Below are 22,797 nucleotides of genomic sequence, written 5' to 3'. Positions count from 1 at the left end.
GAACGGAGAGACTTGGTTTAGGATCTCGTATCTTTTAGATATCATGCCTTGAGATGTTTGAGACCAGAGCGTTGGGTTTAGGGCAAGACCTAGGTTTACTTTCGGTTAAGGTTTGTGCGGTGACTAGCCGGCTATCGTTTTTCCTGTTGCGATTTCTTCCTGACTCGCACCGATTTAAAGTCCGCGATATGTTCTCGGCTTATATGACTTGTATGGTACGAATCGAGCATCTTCTCAGAATCAACTGGAAGTGCTAAACCAAAATTTCGGATTTTTGTTGTAGCGCGCTTTTGTCCTTGTGCTGGACGTTTTAAAGATCAAAAGAGTGATCGGATTGCGTTTGTTTAAGACGGCTGGCGTGTTCGTCGGGGCCAATCGACGAACGGGGTGTGTAGGTTTTTGGTGGTCGCGTTCGGACAATTTGTTAGTATTGTCCTCGAATTTTAACTTTTGCGACGTCTCGCAGTTATTTCGAGGATTATACGTGTATTTTTGCGTGTTTGAAAGATGATAATCTTTACGATTTTTGGGCCGAAGGGGCGCAGACAAGAGTCTTAACGTTTTCAGGCGTGTCCTGAAAGTTTCTTTTGTGTTTTACTGAAGCGTAAACGTTTTCGATAAAAAGGACAACGTATATTGTAGTAAAAGTTTTTGAAGTTTCTAAAAACTCGATTACAATAATGAAGATTTTTCTAAGTGGGAGTATACGAGTATACGCACCCACTCCCCCCCCCCCTTTTTAGAGAGGGGGATAGCTGAACTCGTCTTTTGACGAGCTGCCTACGTACCCCTTTCGAGGATCAAGCCATCTCGTAGTTCTGTTTCATGCCGCGAGTGTTCTTACTCGGCGGTAGATGTCGCGATGTCCGCCTTGACCGTGTCGATCGTGGCTGGGTCGACGCTATTTCCGGATGTTCCGGTTGAGTTGTCGCGTGGGCTTCGGATTTATGTCGAGCTTCGACGTCCGATGCGTTTGCGTTGATAGACGATTTTACTTCGTCTTCTCCCGGGGCGCTTTTGGCTGAAGATCGATCTATCTTCGCGCGTTTGCCGTTTGCAGGAAGCCGTGATTTGCCTTAACTTATGCTCCGCGAGGAAGCATAGTCGCGACTGTTTTTGGCATCCCCAGATGGCCGCGACTCCGCTCGGCGTTGGGAACTTGAGACCCAGGTGGTAGGTTGACGGAACTGCCTGCATGGCGTTGAGCCATGGGGTTCCCATGATCACGTTGTAGATAGCGGGATGATCGACTACCGCGAATTCGACGATTTTCGTGATCTCCTTGGCCTGACTGGCAATTGGATTGATCCGAGAGTCATCGACACTTCGCCTGAAAAACCCGTGAGTGGTTTTGGCGTCGGAATTACTTCTCCGAGTTCGATACTCATCCGCTTGAGAGTGTCGCGGAAGATTACGTTGACCGTGCTTCCCGTGTCGACGAGTACCCTTCCGACTTCTAAATCTCGTATGACGAGATCTATGACGAGCGGGTCGCAGTGAGGTTGGTCGATACCGCCGGCTTCTTCCTCTGTGAAGGTGATCGAGCAACTTTGGCCGTCTCGAGGAGGAGACCATGTAGGCCAATTTGCACTTGATTCTGCCTTCCGTTGGTAAGCCTTGATGGCCGACACGGTATCGCCGCAGTATTGTGATCCTCCGATGATCATATTGACTCTGCGACGATTGTTATCGTTCCCTTTGTCATCCGGCCTCCTACCGCGTTTATCCCCAGGTTGGTTTCGTTGAGGGGATTTTTCAGCGGGCGGATTTCTATCCGTCTTTGGAGGCCGATCAGAATCGAGGATGAGATCCTTGACGCTAGTTACTTCCGAAAGCTCTCCAGCGAGTAGCTTCGCGGCCAGTCTTGCTCCCAAGACTTTGCAATTGGTCGTGGAGTGTCCTCGGGATTGGTGGAACTCGCAGAAGGTGTTTTCGTCATACCCTTGATTGCGAGTCCATGTGTTGCCCGTGGTCCGGCCTTGATCCGAATTGATCGCATAGTTATGCGCCCCTTGGAGATCTTCCCCCTCGTGATGGACGTACTTGTCGTTACGAGAGTTCTTCTTTTTCCCCTTCGGATCTGCGTCTTTCGAGGATGGTCTTGCCGGCTTATGTTTTTGCGATAAGACTTTAGTTTCTTCCTCGACTATGATGTAGTCCGTTGCTTTGTGGAGGGCGTCCTGGATCGTTCGCGGTTTGTCGAGAGTTATCCATTTTCTGAATTTCGACTTGTACCAGAGCGTCTTTCTCAGCGCGTCGATGGCCACTTTGTCGCTTATCCCGCTGACCTGGACATTATCAGCTTGAACCGACTGATAAACTCGCGGAGGGGTTCGTCTTCCCTCTGGGAGAGACTCCAGAGGTCAACATCGGAGGTTTCCCTGTCTATGAATACAGAGTACTGTTTGAGGAATTCCGATGCGAGCTGTCGAAAACTCCCGATGGTGTTGCGACGAAGGCGTGCGAACCATTCGAGCGCTGCTCCATCAAGATTTTCGACGAATAGGCGGCAATAGCCGGCATCTTTTTCGCCGTCCTTCAGTCTTGCTCTTCCCATCGCGATGTGGAAAGCCTGAAGGTGCGCTTTTGGATCGGCCGTACCATCGTACTTCGGTACTTTGATTTTTCCCGGATCGGACACCCTCATGTCCTCAATGCGACTGGTAAAGGGGGTCTTTCGAGCTCCTTCCAGCAGTCGATCGATCTCGGGGGCAGCACTAGTAGCATGATGGATTTGAGACTTTACGGCTCTCACTTCTGCCGCAGTCTTAGTGATGTAGTCGCGAAGATCGCGGATATCCGATGTCTCGTCAGTGATTTCCGAGCCTGTCGGCGTTTACTGCGAGTGAGCTCGGTTTGCCTTTCGGCCAGCTCCTCTTGTTCGTTCCAATAGGCGACTTCTTCTTCTTCCGTCATTGGTTTTTCGAACGGGGAGCCTTCCCGAGCGGATCGGCTTCTGGTCCTTCTTGGATGTCTGTCGACATCCTCGTCGGTGTCGTTGGAGACATCGCTAGGATCCAGGTCAATGTGTTCGGCTTCGTTATCCTCCGAGTCCTTTGCAGGGGCGGAAGATTTCAGGGTTCCCCTTTTCGATGGGAGATTTCTCGCTAGGGTTTTGACCGGAAGGTCGTTCCCGCGCGAGTCCTGCTCTATCGAGTGGGGTGGCGAAGTCGAGCCTCTTCCCGCGGATTTTGGTGGTTCCGCGGGACGGATAGCTTGGGTTCTTGCCGTTAAGGTTTCAACCTGTTTGGTCAAGGTATTCACGAGCTTATCCTGTTCTTCCGACCTTTTCTCATAGGTGGCGAACATCTTTTGAACTCCTCGAGCATCGCGGCGTTGGCTTGCGCGTTGGCCGCGGATACGTCCGCTACTGGAGTGTGGAGATCGGTGCCGCTGACTCCATTAAGAGGAGTTTGCACGTTATCCGCGTCGTTGGTTGACATGTCAATGTGTGTGGCTTTTGCGGGTTAGATTGATCCGTAAGCCCCCTCCTTCTAGCGCCATGTGGGAACCGAAATTCACACTGTCGATTTCCGTTTAAATAAGGAAACTAGGAAAACCCTAATTTCCCAGAGGACCCGGATATCTGTTAATTACCACACGTCAAGCAATCAGAACACGAGAATAACAACGATAAAAATAAGAAATCGAAAAGAGAGAGCAAAGTAGATCTTATTCCGAATCTGCGTATGAGCGTTACAACAAGGTATAAGCCTGGGCTCGAGAGCTGTCGGCGAGATTCCTAGTTCTAGCAACCCTAAGACGGCTAAACCTAATTGAGTCGCAGCTCGAAATAACAAAAACGGAAAATTGCCTAAATTGCTCTAAGTGCTAAGTTTGCTCTGAAAAAGTTCTCCCTCTGCTCCTCGCCTAGGACTCCTTATATACTAGCTCCAAGGTCGGTTTACGCTTTTACTCTTCTGCCCTTAAGCCGTCATAGCATAAAAATGGAGATATTCCATTTTTCCCGATCTTCACAATTATCTTCAAAACTTCCGTATTTATCCGCGGAAACTTGACATTTATCCTTCCTCGTGGGCCAAGCGTGAACCATGCTGTGGTTCACGGGCTTTTGGTTAGGAAAATCGTAGGATGGGCCTCGAGTCGTGTTTTAGGTCCCTTTGGGCCGTCTTCCGACTCGACACGTTTACTACGAGTTTTCCGCGGTTTCTAATCCGCGAAGTTTGATCGATGAATTAGAATAGCGGGAAACATGGACTGAGCTTGCTACGGTCTTCGGGAGATAGCATTCGAAGGTTTGACGAGAATGCAAGGACTGGTGTCGTATCGATGTTCGGAAAGGTTCAATCGCTACACAGCGACCGAACTTTGGCTCGAGCCCGGTCGCTACGTAGCGACCGAGTGGGACGATCGCTCGGTCGCTACGTAGCGACCGAGCTTTGGCTCGAGCTCGGTCGCTACGTAGCGACCGAGCGGGACGATCGCTCGGTCGCTACGTAGCGCCGAGCTTGGCTCGAGCTCGGTCGCTACGTAGCGACCGAGCGGGACGATCGCTCGGTCGCTACGTAGCGACCGAGCTTGGCTGAGCTCGGTCGCTACGTAGCGACCGAGCGGGACGAGCGCTCGGTCGCTACGTAGCGACGCCTGTTTCGAGCTTTCGTCGGACATCTCGATTCTTTCTTCCGTAAAGCTTTTTCGTAAGAAAAATCTATTTCGAAAAGTACTCTTCGGAGAAATTCTTATTTTCTTCCTCGGATGTTTTGGATGTTAAATTTGTCGTAACCGTTTTTGACCCCAACAGTTAGCCCCCCAGCCCGTTAGAGTTGTGACTCTAGCGGGCGGATAGATGACTTTGACAAGGTTAAGTGTATTGGACGAAATTTACATTTAAAATTCCGCGGAAAAAAGTTGTCGAGACGACATTCCGAACCCATACTTCTATAAGTAGTGAGCTCTTGTCATTCATTTTCTTCACACCTTCCCTTCTTCATTCCTTCAAAAACCTCTCTAGTTTCATAACTTTCCTTTCAACATGTCTTCCTCCCAAGGTGATAAGAAAGATTCCGACGTCGAGATGGGTGAGGCCACTTCTCCGGCTCCGGTTCCAACTTCTCCGGCGGAAGTGCCGGCTTGTGTTGCCGGTCATCTTTCTTTCCGAGAGAAACTAGTTCGTCGCCAAGCCGAGAAAGAACTAGCTCAAACTGGCTCCGAGTTTCCGTCTTCTTCCGCGCAGGTCGTTGCCCGTGTCATGGGACCGACGTCGCGGCTCCTCTCCCGCAAGCCCTACCTGCGGGATCTTCCACGACTCCGATCCTCGTCGAGGACAAAGAGAAGGCCGCTGACTCTATGCCTCCGCTCCAGCCAGAAAAGAAATCGTTCTGGCATTGCGTGCTCCTAGCGCTGTCCTGGCTACTCAGCCTAAGAGTCGGAAGAGGAAACTTGCCAAGAGCGGTGACGGGGAGACTTCGCAGCGAGGTGGGTCGAGCCTAGCATCAGGACTCGCGGAAAGGTTTGTTTCTTGTTTGAATTCTCGATCGTCTTTCGTGCATTCTTTTCTCGGACTTAGTCTTAAGAATTTTTACCGTTCGCAGTTCATATCGTTGATCGATGGGATGATCAGCGAATGTGGTTCTGAGACCAGTCGCCTTTCCGGGGAGTTGGTGGAGCTTCAGGGCAGATGGTCCGAAACCGAGGCTATGTTGACGGCTGTCGAGGACTCTCACTCTGCGAAAGTGTCGAAGCTCGAGGTTGCGATAGGAGAGCTTGAGAGGGACCTTGGGAAGACGGCGAGTTCCTTGCTTAAGGAAAAGAAGGCCAGGAAGGCCAAATCCTCGAGGTGCGTCGACTCCAGCGTCAGATCGAGAGTGACGCGGGACTAGCGCGCCGCGGGATCCAAGAGGCTACGGATGCCCTTCGTGCGGAGTTTCAAGCTCGCTTGGCGAAGATTTCTGCTTCCTTGGGTTCCCTCGAGTGTATCCGGAGCAGGGATTTCGCTTTGGCGACGATTGAGGGCGGGATGGCCGTGGTTCGGTCGTTCCAAAGTGAGACTCCCCGACCTTGGAGGCCGAAGAGGCCCGACTGTCCGGCTGCAAGGGAGATATGGCGGCCGAGGATGGAGATTTCGATCTCATCCTGGCTGACCTGAAATCCGCTTGCTTCCTTCCGACGTGTTCAGAAGACCCAGAGGGGAAAGACCCGATGGTCGGAGAGAACGGAAGCGACGCGGCTCCAGGCTCGGACGAGGCAGCGGGTGAAGAGGGGGCGTAAGTTCTGAGGGTGACTTGGGTTAGATCTCTTGCGAGAGATTTTTTTTTTTTTTCGGCCTTGAATGGCCTTGTTTGTATTTCGGGACTGGCCGTGTGTGGCTTTGAATCCCTGCCGCTCTGCGGCTTTCTTTTTATAGTACGATAATCGGATAACGCTTTTTTATGAGTTCGTGAATAGTGGGGAGGAAGGTGATGAGTTGTCGTCTCATATCCTTCTTCGATTGTGAAATGTTTCATTCGAGATCTGTTTCGAGAGTTCTTCCGCGAGATGTGAACTCTGCGGGGTGCTGAAGGTGTCGAACATAAACATAGAGGCATGGTTTAAGAATCTCTTATCTTTCGATATCATGCCTTTGAGATGTTAGAGACCAGTGCGCTGGGTTTAGGGCAAGACCTAGGTTTACTTTCGGTTTAAGGATTGTGCGGTGACTAACCGGCTATCGTTTTTCCTGTCGCGATTTCTTCCTGATTCGTATCGATGTAAAGTCCGCGATAGGTTCTCGGCTTATATGACTTGTTTGATACGAATCGAGCATCTCTCCGGAGACCGGAAGTGCTAGACCAAAATTTCGGATTTCTTTTATAGCGCTATTATCCTTGTGTCGGATGTAAGAGAGTCATCTCCGTGAGATGGCTATGTCTGTTTAGGACGTTTGTGAGTTCGATGTGATCAGCATCGGACTTGGTGGCGCGTGCCGTTGTTTTGATATTTTGCGCAAAATACGTGTTAGTGTGTGCATATATATATGCCTTTTTGTGACGGAGGTTTGTTCGCTCGAAAGAAATAAACTTTGAGGCACCTTTTGCGACGTCTCGCGATGCTAAAGGTTGCTTCTCCTAAGCGGCCGACTAATTTCCGAAGACCTCGTTCCGATTTTACGGGTGAGGATGTTTTGATAAGTCGAAAACACCAAAGCGTGGTAAGAAGTTTTTCGATTTTTTGGGAGTATACGAGTATACGTACCCACTCCCCCCCTTTTTTAATGAGGGGGGACAGCTGAATTTGCCTTTCGACAAACTGCCTACGTACTCCTTGCGGAGATCAAGCCGTCTCGTAGTTCAGTGATTGCGAGTTGGTTTGTTTAGTGATAGTATTTTTTGAGATGCATCGCGTTCCAGGTTCTAGGGATTTTTATGCCCTGCATGTTGGCTATTTCGTAAGAACCTGGTCGGACGACTTTTTCGATTTTATAGGGACCTTCCCAGTTTGCTCCGAGTTTTCCCGCGTTTCGTTCAGCGGTGTTTTGGAAGACTTTGCGAAGGACCAGATCTCCCTGATTGAACCTACGATTCCGTACGTTGGAATTATAGTATCTCGCAGCGGCGTGCTGGTAGTTTTGAATTCGGATGAGCGCTCGATCTTGGCGCTCGTTAATGAGGTCGAGATCATCCAAGAGCATAGCATCGTTGAGTTCCTCTCGTTCGGGTAAGAACCTTCTTCGAACACCGGGAAATTCTACGTCTGCGGGAATCATGCATTCCGTGCCGTATACCAGGGCGAAGGGAGTTTCTCCCGTTGCTCGCCTTGGGGTGGTACGGTGAGACCAGAGGACTCCCTCTAGTTCGTCGGCCCATCTACCTTATTTGGCTTCTAAGCGTTTCTTCAGTCCGTCGAGAATGGTCTTGTTGATTGTTTCAACCTGTCCATTGCACTGCGGATATCTGGGAGTTGACTTGTTGAGTCATATCTTCCATTTTTCGCAGAATGCCTCGAATCGGGTGGAAATGAACTGAGACCCGTTATCGGTAACGATTTCGTAAGGAACTCCATGCCTACAGATGATGTTTTTCCATACGAAATTCTCGACTTGGACGTCTTTTATACTTGCGTATGAGTCCGCCTCTACCCATTTTGAGAAAAAATCGGTAAGGACTAGAAGGAAACGCTTTTGCTTTGAATTATGCAGAGGTCCGACAATATCCATGGCCCAGCGCATAAAGGGATAGGGCGATGTGATGGAGGAAAGAACTTCGGCCGGTTGTCGGATAGTTGGCGCATGCCTTTGGCATTTTTCGCATTTTCGTGCGAATTTCTCGCAATCTCCGATCATTGTTGGCCAATAGTATCCGTGGCGTTTGATTTTCACGGCTAGTGATCTTCCGCCGGAATGGTTGCCGCAGGAGCCGGAATGTATTTCCTCCATTACTTTCCTCGCCTTTTCTCCTTCCAGGCACGTCAGGAGTGGTCCGGAGAATCTCCATTTGTAGATTTCGCCGTCCACTGTTACGTAGCGTGCGGCCTGTGTTCGGACTTGCGAGCTGCCCATTTTTCGGCGGGCAGTTGCCCGTCGACAATGTAGTCTCGAATCGTCTGAAGCCATGGGGTATCACAGCCGTAATCAGATTGCTCTGATGGTGGTGGTATCGTAATTTCTTCTTCCTCGTCGTCTTGACCCTCTATGAGATTGACGACGACTGGCGGTCCGATACTCGGATGTTCGATGAATTCGACCGGAATTACCCTTTTGAGTCCTGGATCGGAACTTGATGCTAGGGCCGCGAGGGCGTCCGCCTGGACATTCTCGGAACGGGGGATCCGGGTAAGGGCGAAACAGTCGAAGTCTTGAGCTAGACCTTGGACCAGTTTGAGGTACGCGTCCATCCGTTCGTCTCTGGCTTCATACTCTCCGCTGAATTGACTGGCCACTAACTGGGAGTCGCAGTAAGCGTGGAGATTACGTATTTTTAAGCCGTGAGCCAAACGTAGACCTGCGATTAATGCTTCGTATTCGGCCTCGTTGTTTGAGGCATGGAATTCCAGCCTGAACGATTGTTCCAAGATCTCGCTCGTTGGAGATGTGAGACGGATCCCGATACCCGATCCTTGCTTGGATGAGGATCCGTCGACGTGGAGGAGCCAGGTGGAATTTGGTTCCTCATTGGTTATTGTTCCCGTTGGAAGTTCGACCAGGAAGTCTGCGAGCACTTGTGATTTTGCGCTCGTCCTTGGTCGGTATTCGATGTCATACTCGCTCAACTCGACCGCCCACTTAGCCAGTCGGCCTGATTGACTTGGGCTATGCAAAATTGTCCGTAAGGGAAAGTCGTGAGGATGACGATTGTGTGGGATTGGAAATATGGTCTTAGTTTTCGGGCCGATGTTACGACCGCGCATGCCAATTTTCCATCAATGGATACCTAGATTCGGCATCCAGCAAGGTTTTGCTTATGTAAAAAATAGGTTTCTGCTCCCCGCGTTCTTCCCTGATCAGGACTCCGCTTACGGCCGTTGCCGACACCGCGATGTACAAGAATAAAGGCTCCCCTTCCACGGGTTTTGCGAGGACTGGAGGAGTAGCTAAATAACGCTTCAGCTGTTGGAAGGCGTTTTCGCACTCTTCCGTCCATTCGAATTTTTTATTTCCTCGCAGGACGTCGTAGAAGGGCAGGCACTTATCTGTTGATCGTGAAATAAATCGGTTAAGTGCTGCGATTCTGCCGGTCAGTCTTTGGACCTCCCGTTTATTTTTGGTGAAGCCATCTCGATTAGAGCGTTGATCTGTTTTGGATTTGCTTCGATGCCGCGGTATGTGACCAAGTAGCCGAGGAATTCCCCTGATGCCACGGCGAATCTACATTTTGTCGGGTTAAGCTTTATGTTATGGGAATTTAGTTGTGCAAAGCATTCTTCGAGATGTGACACGTGATCTCTTGCTTTGATGGATTTGACGAGCATGTCGTCGATATAAACCTCCATCGTTTTTCCGAGTTGTTTGGAGAACATTCGGTTCACGAGTCGTTGGTAAGTCGCACCAGCGTTTTTGAGGCCGAAGGGCATTACCTTGTAGCAATAAGTTCCGCGATCGGTAATGAACGCAGTCTTTTCACGATCGTCGGGATTCATCCTAATTTGATTATAACCTGAGAAGGCATCCATGAAGGATAAGAGTTCGTTGCCCGCTGTTGCTTCTACCAATCGATCGATATGTGGTAGAGGGAAGCTATCCTTTGGACATGCCTTGTTTAGGTCGGTAAAATCTACGCAAACTCGCCATTTCCCGTTTTTCTTTTTGACTACTACGGGGTTGGCGAGCCAGTCCGGGTATCTTACTTCCGTTATCGACCCAACTTTAAGCAGTTTTTCGACCTCATCGTTTACTGCGGCAGCACGTTCGGGTCCTAGCTTCCGTCTTTTCTGTTTGACGGGTTTGAATGTTGGGTCGATATTCAGCTCGTGACATGTTATGTTAATGTCGATTCCCGGCATATCTTCCGCAGCCCATGCGAAAGTATTAAGGTTCTTTTTAAGACAGGTTATGAGTTCTGTCCTTAAAGGCTCGTGGAGATTGGCTCCATCTCGACGCAGCGTTCTGGGAAGGCTTCGTCGAGACAGATCGTTACCACGGGTTCGCATGTTGGCTCGCGTTTTTCATCTAGAGCTGCGATGCTGCGAGACTGCCAGAAGAATTCCGCTGAATCCTGACTTCGCGTATCTTTGCTGGAGGTCTTTTTCTCCGCTCTCTTAGGAGTGATTTCGAGGATCGGTCTCTTTCGTTTTAGTTCCGCGGCGAAACAAACCTGTGAAACTCTCGGATTTCCCCAAATTACCTCGACTCCGTTAGGGGTCGGGAACTTGAGGCAAAGATGATAGGTTGATGGGATTGCGCGCATGGTGTTCAGCTATGGCGTTCCCATGATAACGTTGTAAGATGCGGGGCGGTCAACGGCTAGAAACTCTGTGACGTTTGTCACGGTTCCGGCTTTGACAGCGAGTCTAATCGATCCATAGGCCATGGTCGTTTCCCCCGAAAGTCCTAGCAGTGGGCTTGGGCATTTCGTGACTTCGGATTGATTGATCCCCATCTTTTCAAGAGTGTCTTTGAAGATGATATCGGTCGAGCTTCCGGTATCGATTAGCACTCTAGCTACGTCGATATCTCGAATCGTCAACTCGATAACAAGGAGATCGTTTCGAGGCTTGGCTCGATCGATCGTTTCTTCCCCCTTGAATGAGATGACGTTCGCACACATCGAATCTTGCATGTCGTTCCTGATCGTTGAGTGGCTTTTGCGGGTTAGATTGATCCGTAAGTCACCCTCCTTCTAGCGCCAAACTGTGGGAACCGAAATTCGCACTATCGATTTCCATTTAAATAAGGAAACTAGGAAAACCCTAACTTCCCAGAGGACCCGGATATCTGCTAATTACCACACGTCAAGCAATCAGAACACTAGAATAACAACGATAAAAATAAGAACTCGAAAAAAGAGAGCAAAGAAGATCTTATTCCGAATCTGCGTATGAGCGCTTACAACAAGGTATAAGCCTGGGCTCGAGAGCTGTCGGCGAGATTCCTAGTTCTAGCTACCCTAAGACGGCTAAACCTAATTGAGTCGCAGCTCGAAATAACAAAAACGGAAAATTGCCTAAATTGCTCTAAGTGCTAAGTTCGCTCTGAAAACAGTTCTCTTTCTTTTGCTCCTCGCCTAGGACTCCTTATATACTAGCTCCAAGGTCGGTTTACGCTTTTACTCTTCTGCCCTTAAGCCGTCATAGCATAAAAATGGAGATATTCCATTTTTCCCGATCTTCATAATTATCTTCAAAACTTCCGTATTTATCCGCGGAAACTTGACATTTATCCTTCCTTGTGGGCCAAGCGTAAACCATGCTGTGGTTTATGGGCTTTTGGTTAGGAAAATCATAGGATGGGCCTCGAGTCGTGTTTTAGGTCCCTTTGGGCCGTCTTCCGCCTCGACACGTTTACTACGAGTTTTCCGCGGTTTCTAATCCGCTAAGTTTGATCGATGAATTAGAATGGCGGGAAACATGGACTGAGCTTGCTACGGTCTTCGGGAGATAGCATTCGAAGGTTTGACGAGAATGCAAGAACTGGTGTCGTATCGATGTTCGGAAAGGTTCAATCGCTACACAGCGACCGAATTTTGGCTCGAGCTCGGTCGCTTCGTAGCGACCGAGCGGGACGAGCGCTCGGTCGCTACGTAGCGACTGAGCTTTGGCTTGAGCTCGGTCGCTACGTAGCGACCGAACGGGACGAGCGCTCGGTCGCTACGTAGCGACCGAGCTTTGGCTTGAGCTCGGTTGCTACGTAGCGACCGAGCGGGACGAGCGCTCTGTCGCTATGTAGCGACCGAGCTTTGGCTTGAGCTCGGTCGCTACGTAGCGACCGAGCTTTGGCTTGAGCTCGGTCGCTACGTAGCGACCGAGCTTTGGCTTGAGCTCGGTCGCTACGTAGCGACCGAGCGGGATGATCGCTCGGTCGCTACGTAGCGACCGAGCTTTGGCTCGAGCTCGGTCGCTACGTAGCGACCGAGCTTGGCTGAGCTCGGTCGCTACGTTTCGGTCGCTACGTAGCGACCGAGCGGGACGATCGCTCGGTCGCTACGTAGCGACCTGTTTCGAGCTTTCGTCGGACATCTCGATTCTTTCTTCCGTAAAGCTTTTTCGTAAGAAAGAGTCTATTTCGAAAAGTACTCTTCGGAGAAATTCTTATTTTCTTCCTCGGATGGTTTGGATGTTAAATTTGTCGTAACCGTTTTTGACCCCAACATTGACCTGGTTGCTGTTTATTGTATATCGCAGATAGATTACTGGAAATCTCATCGTACACTTATAGTTGCTAGAGATCTCGTAATGGGTTCATCGGAGAATGGATATGAGGAGTCACCTTCTTACCTGCACAAGATTAGAATGGCAAATCCTGGGACCTTAGCTCGACTGGAAGTTGATGCAAACAATAGATTTAAGTACTTATTCCTTGCATTCAGCGCTAGCATTACTGGCTTCCCATTTATGAGAAAGGTTGTGGTGGTTGATGGTACTTTCTTGCAAGGAAAATACAAATGAACGCTTCTCATTGCAACATCACAGGATGGTAATTTTCAGATATTTCCGATAGCATTTGCTGTGGTTGACACAGAGAATGATGAATCATGGACATGGTTCTTCCGTCAACTCAGCCGTGTGATACCCGATGATGAAGGATTGGCATTAATTTCTGACAGGCACAAGTCAATAAGGAAGGCAATTTCAGTGGTCTATCCGTTGGCTAGCACGGGAATTTGCACGTACCACTTATATAAGAACATCTTATTACGGTACAGAAGACGTGATCTGTTTGGTTTGGTCAAAAAAGCTGCGTACTCTTTTAGGTTAGCTGACTTTGAAGCAAGCTTCGAGACGATTAAAGGGTTAAATCCAGATTTACATGCATATTTGGAACGTGCTGATGTGTGTAAGTGGGCTCGAGCGCATTTTAGAGGTGATAGATATAACATCCTCACAAGTAACATAGCTGAATCCATAAACAGAGCTTTGTCAGACGTGAGAAGCTTGCCAATTGTTCGCCTTTTAGAGTCTATCCGATTAATGATGACACGTTGGTTTGCAACAAGAAAACATGATGCTGACTTGATGAAAACTTCTCTGACTCGTGGTGTGGAGAAGTTGTTGGAGGTAATATATGTATAATCAAATTTTTTATTTCGGTAGACTGGTTTCTAATCTAAATACTTTACCATTTTCAGGGCCGTATACCTATTGCTAATCTATTAAAGGTTCAAGCTATCGACATTCATCAGTCACAAGTGATGGGAGTCGCATCTTTACATGTTGTAAACCTTACAGAAAAAACATGTTCTTGCCGTAGATTTGATTTGGAGAAGCTACCATGTGCTCATGCTATAGCTGCTGCGGAAGCTAGAAAGATATCACGTATATCACTTTGTCACAAGTACTATCGGACGCAGTACCTTTACAATGCATATTTCACTCCTGTTATGCCCAATGCAGCTGATGTTCCAATTCCAGAAGAAGTTGCAAAGAGGATCTGTTTGCCGCCTGATGTCCGCCAACCGCCGGAAAGACCCAAAAAATCAAGACATAAATCTATTTTGGAGAAAGTTGCAGACAAGAAGCGGCCAAGGAAGGAACACACATGTAGAATTTGTAACCATATGGGACACAATTCTACAACATGTCCTCTTAAGTGATGAGTATTCTATTTAGTTTCTTAGTATACTCTTTTGGTGTTTCATTACTATTTAGTTCATTTCCTATTAAGTTTTTTTTCAAAATATATCAGAACTATTTAACCATGGTCTATATTCTTAAGAATCCTGCGTGCGAAAATTGAACTGAAGAAGCATAGTAAGAGGACGGTGCTAAAAAAATTGCCTTGGTGTCCCTTTGCCATTTTATTTTCTAGAAAATAAGTTGATTATGCTGTATATTCCCGAGTAAAGAACCACCTCATGGTTTTATAGTATATTAGATTTTACTTTAAACAAAACACATCCTCATAAACGCAAAGCCAAAAACCAAACAAGTTATACATCCGCTAAAGCCAAAAACCATCAAGTTATACATCCGTCTAAAGCCAAAAAAACATCAAGTTACATCTCTAAAGCTAGAAACCAAACTATTCGGCTGTCTTAGTCACCTCCTAATAAATATCTCCTGCCAACTTCAAGCGCAATTGTGTTATAATCTGATCATTCAAGCCATCAAAGTTACATCCAAGAGCTAGACATTCAATGTACATCAAATAGTACACACCGCAATCTCCCGGGTTCTCATTTTGGGGGATCTTCTTGTGCCTAATATAAGCGAACTGCTTTCCACTTTTCGTTCTCGTTTTAGCAGGCACCATCTTGTTAAGCAATGCTGGTATCATTCTCATGAAAGGCCGGCATGCCTCTTTCATCTCCTTATCACTCACATGTGTGCAAATACTGTCATAGACATGAATTTTCCCCTTAAGCAGCTCAATGCGTAGAGCAACCCAGTGATCTACATTAACATGGTGGCAGAGGAAAAGATCGTCGACGTCTGCAATCCACTTATTACCTGTGACAAAATCAGCCGGGTGTTCTCCATTAAAAGCCTTGATGTACATTTCTGACAACTCAGTGTTCTGGTCCCAGCTCTTGTAGTCGTTCACCCATGAGTTCACAAACCAGTGAGACAGAAATGCAATTCGAGAAGGGAATACGGAAACTGTTCTTGCCTGGACCGTCTGTGAAACATAAGCATTGCTGCTGCAATGTGCTAAGACAAGAAACAATTTACAGTCAGCAACCAGCCGTAGAGATTAAAAATCAGAAATTAAACTTACGGAGTCATTCAACCAGCCGTAGTCTTTTGTTGGCCAATCATCCCTAGGTATCAATAACTTCAAGAAAAATCCAGCACTTTCATCTCCAACACCAGGCTCCTTTGCTTCCCTACAAATAAGGAAAATAAATTATTAGACTATCGAAATAAGAAGCAAGGTTGTACAAGAGGAAACTTACAAATCAGAGCTGATGAAGTCCAAAACTTTCTGCAGTTTCTCTGCCTCCACCTTAGCTAATGGGTCATAAGGTTCCTTGGAGACTTTCTCACCACTTATAATACGCTTCACTGTTGAATTTCCAACAAACGGCCAAACTTGAGTCTTTGTCAACTGAGGCTTGCGTCTGCGTGTAGGCTCCTTCAAATTTGAAGCAAGTGCTTCCAACACCGCCCTACAGGTTACACTCTTCTCCCACTGTAGATGATTTTCCAAATCTTTTGAAGATATGGATTCATCATTTAGCTGTGGGATCTCGAAGGCCTTCTCTTGCTTAACTCTTCTTAGTGGAATTCCAGCTTTCTTCCCAGTCTTTATCACCACTTCAGTCGTAAGATTATGTGTGCTATCCATCGTCTTCTTATCTTTTTTCTCCTTCTTCACAACACAATCAACTGGCAGTCCATCTTGTGAATTGATCTTCTTCTGAACAATCCATGACTGAGTTATAGACGGTGAGAATTAGTATACATTTTTTAAAAAAAAAAATTACAAGAACAAATGATAAAGAATTGTACCAAGTCATTGCTACAAGCACCATCTTCCTCATCCTCATACGCTTTGGAGGTGGCGACATCAGGAGCAATGTTCACATCAGCGTTGTTTTTACTATCATTTATTTGTGCCTCCAATTTTGCAATCTGATTCCGTAAGTCAGACTCATATGCTCGCACTCTTGCTTCCACCTTAGAGTCAATAGTAGCATCTAATGCTTTAGTAACCTTGTCAGCTACACTATCATCGATGCCTTCTATTTTGGCAGTGAGGATTTTAACCAACTCAGCTAACCCACTTATGGCAACGTTGTGAGCTGCAGCCTTCATATGCATAGGCAAAACAAAACCATGTCATTAACAAAATAAATAAAAAAAGACATTTTTATATTACTAACTACAAGAACATTTTGTACATACCATATCAGATGCTTCACTTCCATCAGCAGGTTCTTTGTCTTTTCTTCGCATAGTAGAAGGCCTCTGGTTTGGAACAACAGATGCGGCAACACCATTTTTTCTCTTCTGGCATTTGGTAGTGGGAACTGCATCCCAAAACTTCTCATTTAGCTGACCATTAAGGATGTCTTTTATCATGTTGTCCAGATCAGTATAGATTTTATCATTGTCCCACTTCGGATATATATCCTCCACTGGCTTCATAATCATATGCCTCACACGAACCTGCAAAGTAATATACAAGATTAGTAAGACACAAAATTTAAATGGAAGAAATACTACTTGTGTTTATACCTTTGGATATTTTCTCTTTTCTTGGGCACAAAAATCTGAGAAGTTTATACGCGTACGAGATCCCCTCCATGACAGAAGAGGAACATCAGCTCCATCAATCCGATTCCCATATATTTCTCCTAAACCAGGGACACACTCATAAATCCATATTAACAGCACATGAACACAGCCGTGAAGTGTGTAACTCTTCTCTGCTTCATATGTGAGTACTTTAATGGAATCGACAAGGCTGCTAAATCCAATACGGCCCCATGGATATCGCTGGAAAGCTGCAGTGTCCATCACCTTTTTAGCACAATGCAAAGGAATTCTGCTGTTGCTTGAAATGCCAAATATGCCAATGGATAGCAGACACAACAAACCAATCATCACTCGCTTCTCTCGAGGCCAGTTTCTGCAAATCGGCAATATGGCTTGCAACTCTAGCAATGTAGGTCCATCTGATGTTGGAACGTTCATCTCCAGCCAAAACTCTTGATGGTCAACATCCCAAACGTCATGCTTGTCGAAAGGATCACAATTCAGACCTGTAATCTCTCCAAACTCGTACAAAGAGAAACGCAATGGCATAGAATCATCTATCAAAGACCAAATCTCATGACTGCTCTCGATTGCCAATTGATTGGCAAGAAAATGGTGAACAACTTTCGCAGACCAAATATAAGGCAGCTCTTTCAGCTTCACAATAACTCCAATAGCTGATTCCCTCAACTCAGACCAAACATCTTCCCCAAGTTCTTCTCTCACGGTTTGAATGTTGGAGAGATAACAACTATGGTTCATGCTCCTACTCTGAACTGGGGTTTTCCCAACCTCATACAAACGACGAGGATACTTTCTCATATCCGAAGAAGAAACCGTACCTGAAAAATAAAGCACTTAACAAGTTAGTTTCTTGTCTAGAAACAATCTCCGATCAACAGACTGTCATAACCAAATTTTAATAACAGAAAAAAAGTCTTGAAATTTCAAAGTGAAAGAATGTTGAAATTGGGATTTAGGGTTTTCGAAATCAAACATCTGAATCAAAAAATATGTTTAAAAAGTGTAATAACTAGTGGTAATTGAATTGATTTAGCACTTACAGTTGAAATTGGGATTCATCTCTTACACAAATCAAAAACGATTGCGACTTGAGGAGGAGGTGTCGACCAAGGCTGTGAAGGAGGAGTTGTCGACGGCGGCTGTGACAGAGGAGTTGTCGACGGCGGCTGTGGCAGAGGTCTTGACGATGATGGCTGTAACAGAGGATTTAGACGACGGAGAAGTAGATGTCGTCGTGAGAGGACCCGACAAAAGGTTTGTTTCTATTTTTTTTTTGTCGATTTTTTTGTGGGAAGTTTAAATATATTTTCTAATTTTTTATTTATTTAGTGGCAATTTTGTAGTTAATCAAATTAGTAATGGGCTTTTAGTACTTTTGCTTATCCCTCGTTTTAGTCTAGTAATTTAAATTAAATATGAGTTATTGTAGTAATTTTAAGATGAATGTGAGTTAGTCTAGGTAATTTCTCTAGTTTTAAATTGAAACAATAGTTCCTTTCCTTACTGATAAATTTGAAACACATGTTTATGGACGCCATCTATAATTTATTTGATGGCTCGAGTGATAATACAAAGTTTAAAGATGATGTGAAGCTATTATTGGATCACAGCTCATATACAAAGTTTAACTACTTAACTACATCATCTTTCATGTCCTCAAACTATGATTAATAATTTATTTTTACATTTCTAACTTTTTGTGATGAGTAATCTTCTTAAGAAGAGCAAAAGATTATTGTATTCGCCAAGCTATCTTTAGCACGTGTACTTTCTCTTGCAGAAATCTAACGTGAGTTTGACAGACAAAGCAGTCAGACATGTTTAAGGAGATACTTTTGGTCAGCAACTGAAGAAAATTTTGGAAATTTATTCGTCAATGATGACGAATGATGTTAGAAAGAAGTACACGTTGAACCTTTATGCAAATTTGGTTAAAACATTCTTAGAGAGAAATACACGTTGAACCTTATGCAAATTTGGTTAAAGCATTCTTAGAGAATTTCTGGTAGCTTTCTATACAGTCACCATCATCTAGACCCTTCTGTTGATTTTGTTGGCAACATGTAGTCTCACCGCTAAACTCTTTGTGCATGGACCACTGGATATTCAGATATTTATAAAAAGAAAAGAAAATCACACATTAAAAAGATAACAGAAAAACACACTACAGTAGCAACTCTATAAATGATTATCCAACAAATTAATAAACACTATATATTAATAATTTTTCGATTTCAAATTGAATCGATTCAAACACAAATCAATAATATAATAAGATAATATTTTTTTACATAATTCTATGTAAATATATGGTCCAAACAAAATTACAAATTATAAATTAATATGTATTTACATTTTATATAAGTAAAGACAAAATATTAGATTGTTTATTTTAAATTTCCTATAGAAATATCTTTGTATTTTCGTAACATTTAATATTTTTATGAGATTTAGTAAAGTTTTATCTAAAATCATATTTAAATTCTTAAAACATATTTTAGATACATCAAATAGTATAATCAAACCAATATGAATGTCAAATTTTAAAATAAATTAATTAATGTAACTAAAATCAAATATTATTGTAGATTATTTTAGGCCCCCAACTACAGAAGAAGAAAATGATACATGCATAACCGAAGATTTTCGACGGATCTGCGAGCCTTGTCTCCATCAACGTAACTCAGAGACTCTCAACCGAAGATTTTCGACGGATCTCTTCCTCCCTTCCACTGCAAGTTCTCCTTCCACCTTTAGTTTCCGGTGACCGAACATCTGCTGTTTGTGGGGCTCCATGCTTGACCCGCCGTTCAGATCTGGAAGCTTTTTGGTTGATATGGACAAGCTCACCTCGATTCACAACCACCACCACCATCCCGACAAGGTCCCGTTTTGAAAGACTCTACTATGGATACGGCGAGGTCCGACGCGCTGACGACAGTTCTACTCCATCTTCGATAGATGGTGTTGTGAGTCTAGTCGACTCCGGGGAGAATAACTTACCATCATCTGACACGCCGTGCTTCATAACCGGCGACTGCCCCTTCAACTCCGGCAAGAACCCTAAGCTTTCAAGTCTCCCGATCAAGCAGGCGTTCAGTTCCAAGCCGAGAATGTTAATCTTCTGGGCCTGGCCCTGTAAGATCTGTAAATTTGTTATTCATCTTGCTGGCCCACCAAATCTTAAACCCGTGTTTGATGATTTGTTAAGTGTGGCAAAGATGCAAAGGATTTCCGGTGGGTTCACCGGGGCCTTTATCTTGAGCTTAATGTCATATTTCTCTTTTACGAAGAATAGTTTACCGGTGGGTTCACCGGGTTGGTCTCTGTCATCACCATACCTTCTTTCTATGAAAGGAGAGGAATTCCCGAACTCGTTGTTGAGTTCCGGTTTCAGCTTCCTCGTCTATGAGAGCTGGTCTTCAACGTCACTATATGTGACTATTTCTATGCCGTCCGACTTTGTCCCGACGCATTCAAGTTTCGTCTCGAATCCGCTGTCATCTTCATTTGAAGAACTATTTTGTTTAGTTTACATTGTTGTAGTTTATGTTTTCAATCAAAGAGGATTGTTAATTCCCTCTAATCGTTGTAATCAAGCAGTTTGAAGAGTAATGAAATTAAGTTGTGTTAAAAAAAAATATATACATGCACAGTATGCTTCGGAGATTATAACAACGAAGTCTATCTATGCTATCTTACTTGCGGTCATATGTTCCATTTTTGATGTATTGATCAATGGCTTTGTACAAACATAATTACAATTTATAAGAGGATTTTTTATCATTATTATTACAATTTATAAGAGGATTTTTATCTTCCAATTTTCAGTTTCATTTACAAAACTATTTTTCGATTTTTGTTATTATTTTCAAACAAAAGATATAAATGTTTTTTTTCTCATTTACTAATATATTCCATTGCCAGAGTTAGTTTCATACCAGAAACCAAATAAGAAGAAGAATATATGAACAAAACTTCATTACACACGTTTAAATTCAGATTACTCTCTAAACTAAAATTTCAATACTGTTCCTTTTATATAATGTCCACATGGTATATGCTCTCAAAATAAACCATCAACTTTACTTTATGTTTAAACAAGATTTCCATCTGCAGAGCTGCACCAAATAAAACGGTTGGTTTTTTCGGTTAGATCTCGAAAAATGCCATATTTCAGTTTCCTATCATATTAACCAATTTCCTGCAAATCTCAGAAATTTATACATGACACGAAACCAAAACCAACAAAAATATGAGAGGTTACATTGCGAACAGAGTAGGAGATAGTTGTGGACCTTGGAACGTAATCTTTTAAGTTTTGACATGCTATTGTGTTTCTCTATGGGCCTATGGTCATCTCTTGCAGTGCCTTATCCTCTTCAGCGCCTTTAACCTCCTTGATTAAGCTCCTCTTCTTTCTACATATATATCAACGTAAAATGAGTTGTCTAGCTTCTTCAATCAATCATACTACAATACATTCATTTTTTTTAAGAAATAGATACGTTACAAACAGAAGACAGATCGGAGAAACATGATAATTAGACATTGCTTCTTCAAGCAATCATACTACAATACACTCACTATGGAAATGGAAATGGGACCCTAAGGTTGCATTGAGAAAGAAGTGACCTTTTTGAGAGGAAATAAAATTCTTAACACATATGTCAATAACTGGAAATGAAATATAATACAACAGGGAGTCGCCAGGCCTACCTCCCACTAATTTTGGATTTAAGCTCCTTGCAACGATCACCTTTCGTCCTCATCAAAGACTAATAGTTTCTCATGGTGGTGCATAGCTAGGCTGTCAAAAACACTCACACAAACAGTGGTGCCAGTACGTGGCAGAAAAGTTTGGAGTATAAACCTTTAAATTAGTGAAAGAGTAAGTGTTCTTTAGGACCTTAACAACAGTAGGGAATAGTTTGTTCTAACCTCTGAAGCTGAATACGTAAGTTCCCCAAAATTCACATCAAAACAGTCAGAGCAATCAGAAGCTCTGGTTGCGCTGGTTTCCCGGCAAAATCTCTGGTTACTGGAACTTTCTTTTATTGATTTTGGCCAAAAAACAGCGATATTAAAGTACATGCTGCTCATCCCGTCTCTTGTTGAATCTGTGTTTAGTGAACATTTTAATTAAGCTATGTCAGTATGTTTTATCAATAAAATTTTGAGTAAACTAACGCTTGTGGCCGGTATATCCTACTTAGGGACATATAGATATTGTAGCTGACCTTGATTGATGGGTTGTCTTTTTTTCAGTTGACAGATGGACCGGCGTCTTGCTCTAGCAGATTTGCCCAAGGACTCTGCAAATGTTTCAGGATGAATGTAAATAGGCTGGGGCTATAATGGCTTCTAACAATCTGTGAGGGTAGTAAATGATAGGATTTTTTTTTTCAAACACACCTTCAGCAGCTACCGAAGGACTGTACGACTGTCGAATGTACTCAGGTCTTAACCCTGGTCGTCTGTCCAAATGTTTAGCAACAACTGCATAAGGTTGATCAATCATTTTTAGCTTAGTTCCATACAGCTTTTAATATGACAATGGTTGTTTGGTAACAAAACCTGGCTCTTCAGTGAGCGTTTGTGACAGAGCATGTGAGGGTTGGAGGCTGACGCGCTGTTATCCTCTGCTTGCTTTCACAGAACTTGATCCTGGATTGTCGGTGGTGCTGTCCACTGGAAGAAAGCTGACCTTTTTATAGGTATTTATCCACCGTCTTCAGAGATGGTTGTTAATGGCGAGTTTAATGGATCTCGTAACGTTTCAGAGCAGAAGAATCTTATACGAAACGACACCAATGAAACTCGACCACGGATTCTTTGCTACGATTCGGCTACGAAAAGACCCCAATGAAACGCGACCAGGAATTCCTCATGAAGATTCAATTCGATTCACACACCATCTTGGAACTCCGCTGTCAGAGATCGGGAAACTGACGATGAAACCTAGCAACAGTGAAGAAGATTTTT

At 44.6% G+C, this 22,797-nt stretch overlaps 2 protein-coding genes across 2 annotated transcripts; one reads left to right on the top strand and one right to left on the bottom strand.

Annotated features, from left to right (window-relative positions):
* The first annotated feature begins 13,536 nt into the window (after positions 1–13,536).
* LOC117128482 lies at positions 13,537–14,204 on the top strand. Its single transcript, XM_033280989.1, has 2 exons — positions 13,537–13,644; positions 13,716–14,204. Exons 1-2 carry the CDS (start codon positions 13,558–13,560, stop codon positions 14,178–14,180), a joined length of 552 nt encoding a protein of 183 aa, XP_033136880.1. The 5' UTR covers positions 13,537–13,557; the 3' UTR covers positions 14,181–14,204.
* Positions 14,205–15,245: 1,041 nt separating this feature from the next.
* LOC103839612 lies at positions 15,246–22,631 on the bottom strand. Its single transcript, XM_033280936.1, has 11 exons — positions 22,390–22,631; positions 22,228–22,311; positions 22,053–22,127; positions 21,754–21,932; positions 21,532–21,622; positions 21,111–21,233; positions 16,768–20,933; positions 16,435–16,698; positions 16,039–16,338; positions 15,483–15,961; positions 15,246–15,413 (listed from the first exon to the last, which is right to left on the bottom strand). Exons 7-11 carry the CDS (start codon positions 17,608–17,610, stop codon positions 15,281–15,283), a joined length of 2,019 nt encoding a protein of 672 aa, XP_033136827.1. The 5' UTR covers positions 17,611–20,933; positions 21,111–21,233; positions 21,532–21,622; positions 21,754–21,932; positions 22,053–22,127; positions 22,228–22,311; positions 22,390–22,631; the 3' UTR covers positions 15,246–15,280.
* Positions 22,632–22,797: the final 166 nt, after the last annotated feature.

This window comes from Brassica rapa, chromosome A09 (assembly GCF_000309985.2).
Source record: "Brassica rapa cultivar Chiifu-401-42 chromosome A09, CAAS_Brap_v3.01, whole genome shotgun sequence".
Lineage (NCBI taxonomy): Eukaryota > Viridiplantae > Streptophyta > Magnoliopsida > Brassicales > Brassicaceae > Brassica > Brassica rapa.
Note: the sequence above shows the minus strand (reverse complement) of the source record. Positions and strands in the feature narration are given on the sequence as shown.

Bases quoted from the DNA above. Each gene is read 5' to 3' on its own strand.
- LOC117128482 (XM_033280989.1), top strand. From the start codon at position 13,558: ATGATGACACGTTGGTTTGCAACAAGAAAACATGATGCTGACTTGATG. The intron at 13,645-13,715 runs GTAATATATGTA...TACCATTTTCAG, and splicing joins GTGTGGAGAAGTTGTTGGAG to GGCCGTATACCTATTGCTAA.
- LOC103839612 (XM_033280936.1), bottom strand. From the start codon at position 17,610: ATGAGAAAGTATCCTCGTCGTTTGTATGAGGTTGGGAAAACCCCAGTT. The intron at 16,339-16,434 runs GTATGTACAAAA...ATGCATATGAAG, and splicing joins GAAGTGAAGCATCTGATATG to GCTGCAGCTCACAACGTTGC. The intron at 15,962-16,038 runs GTACAATTCTTT...TCTATAACTCAG, and splicing joins GTGCTTGTAGCAATGACTTG to TCATGGATTGTTCAGAAGAA.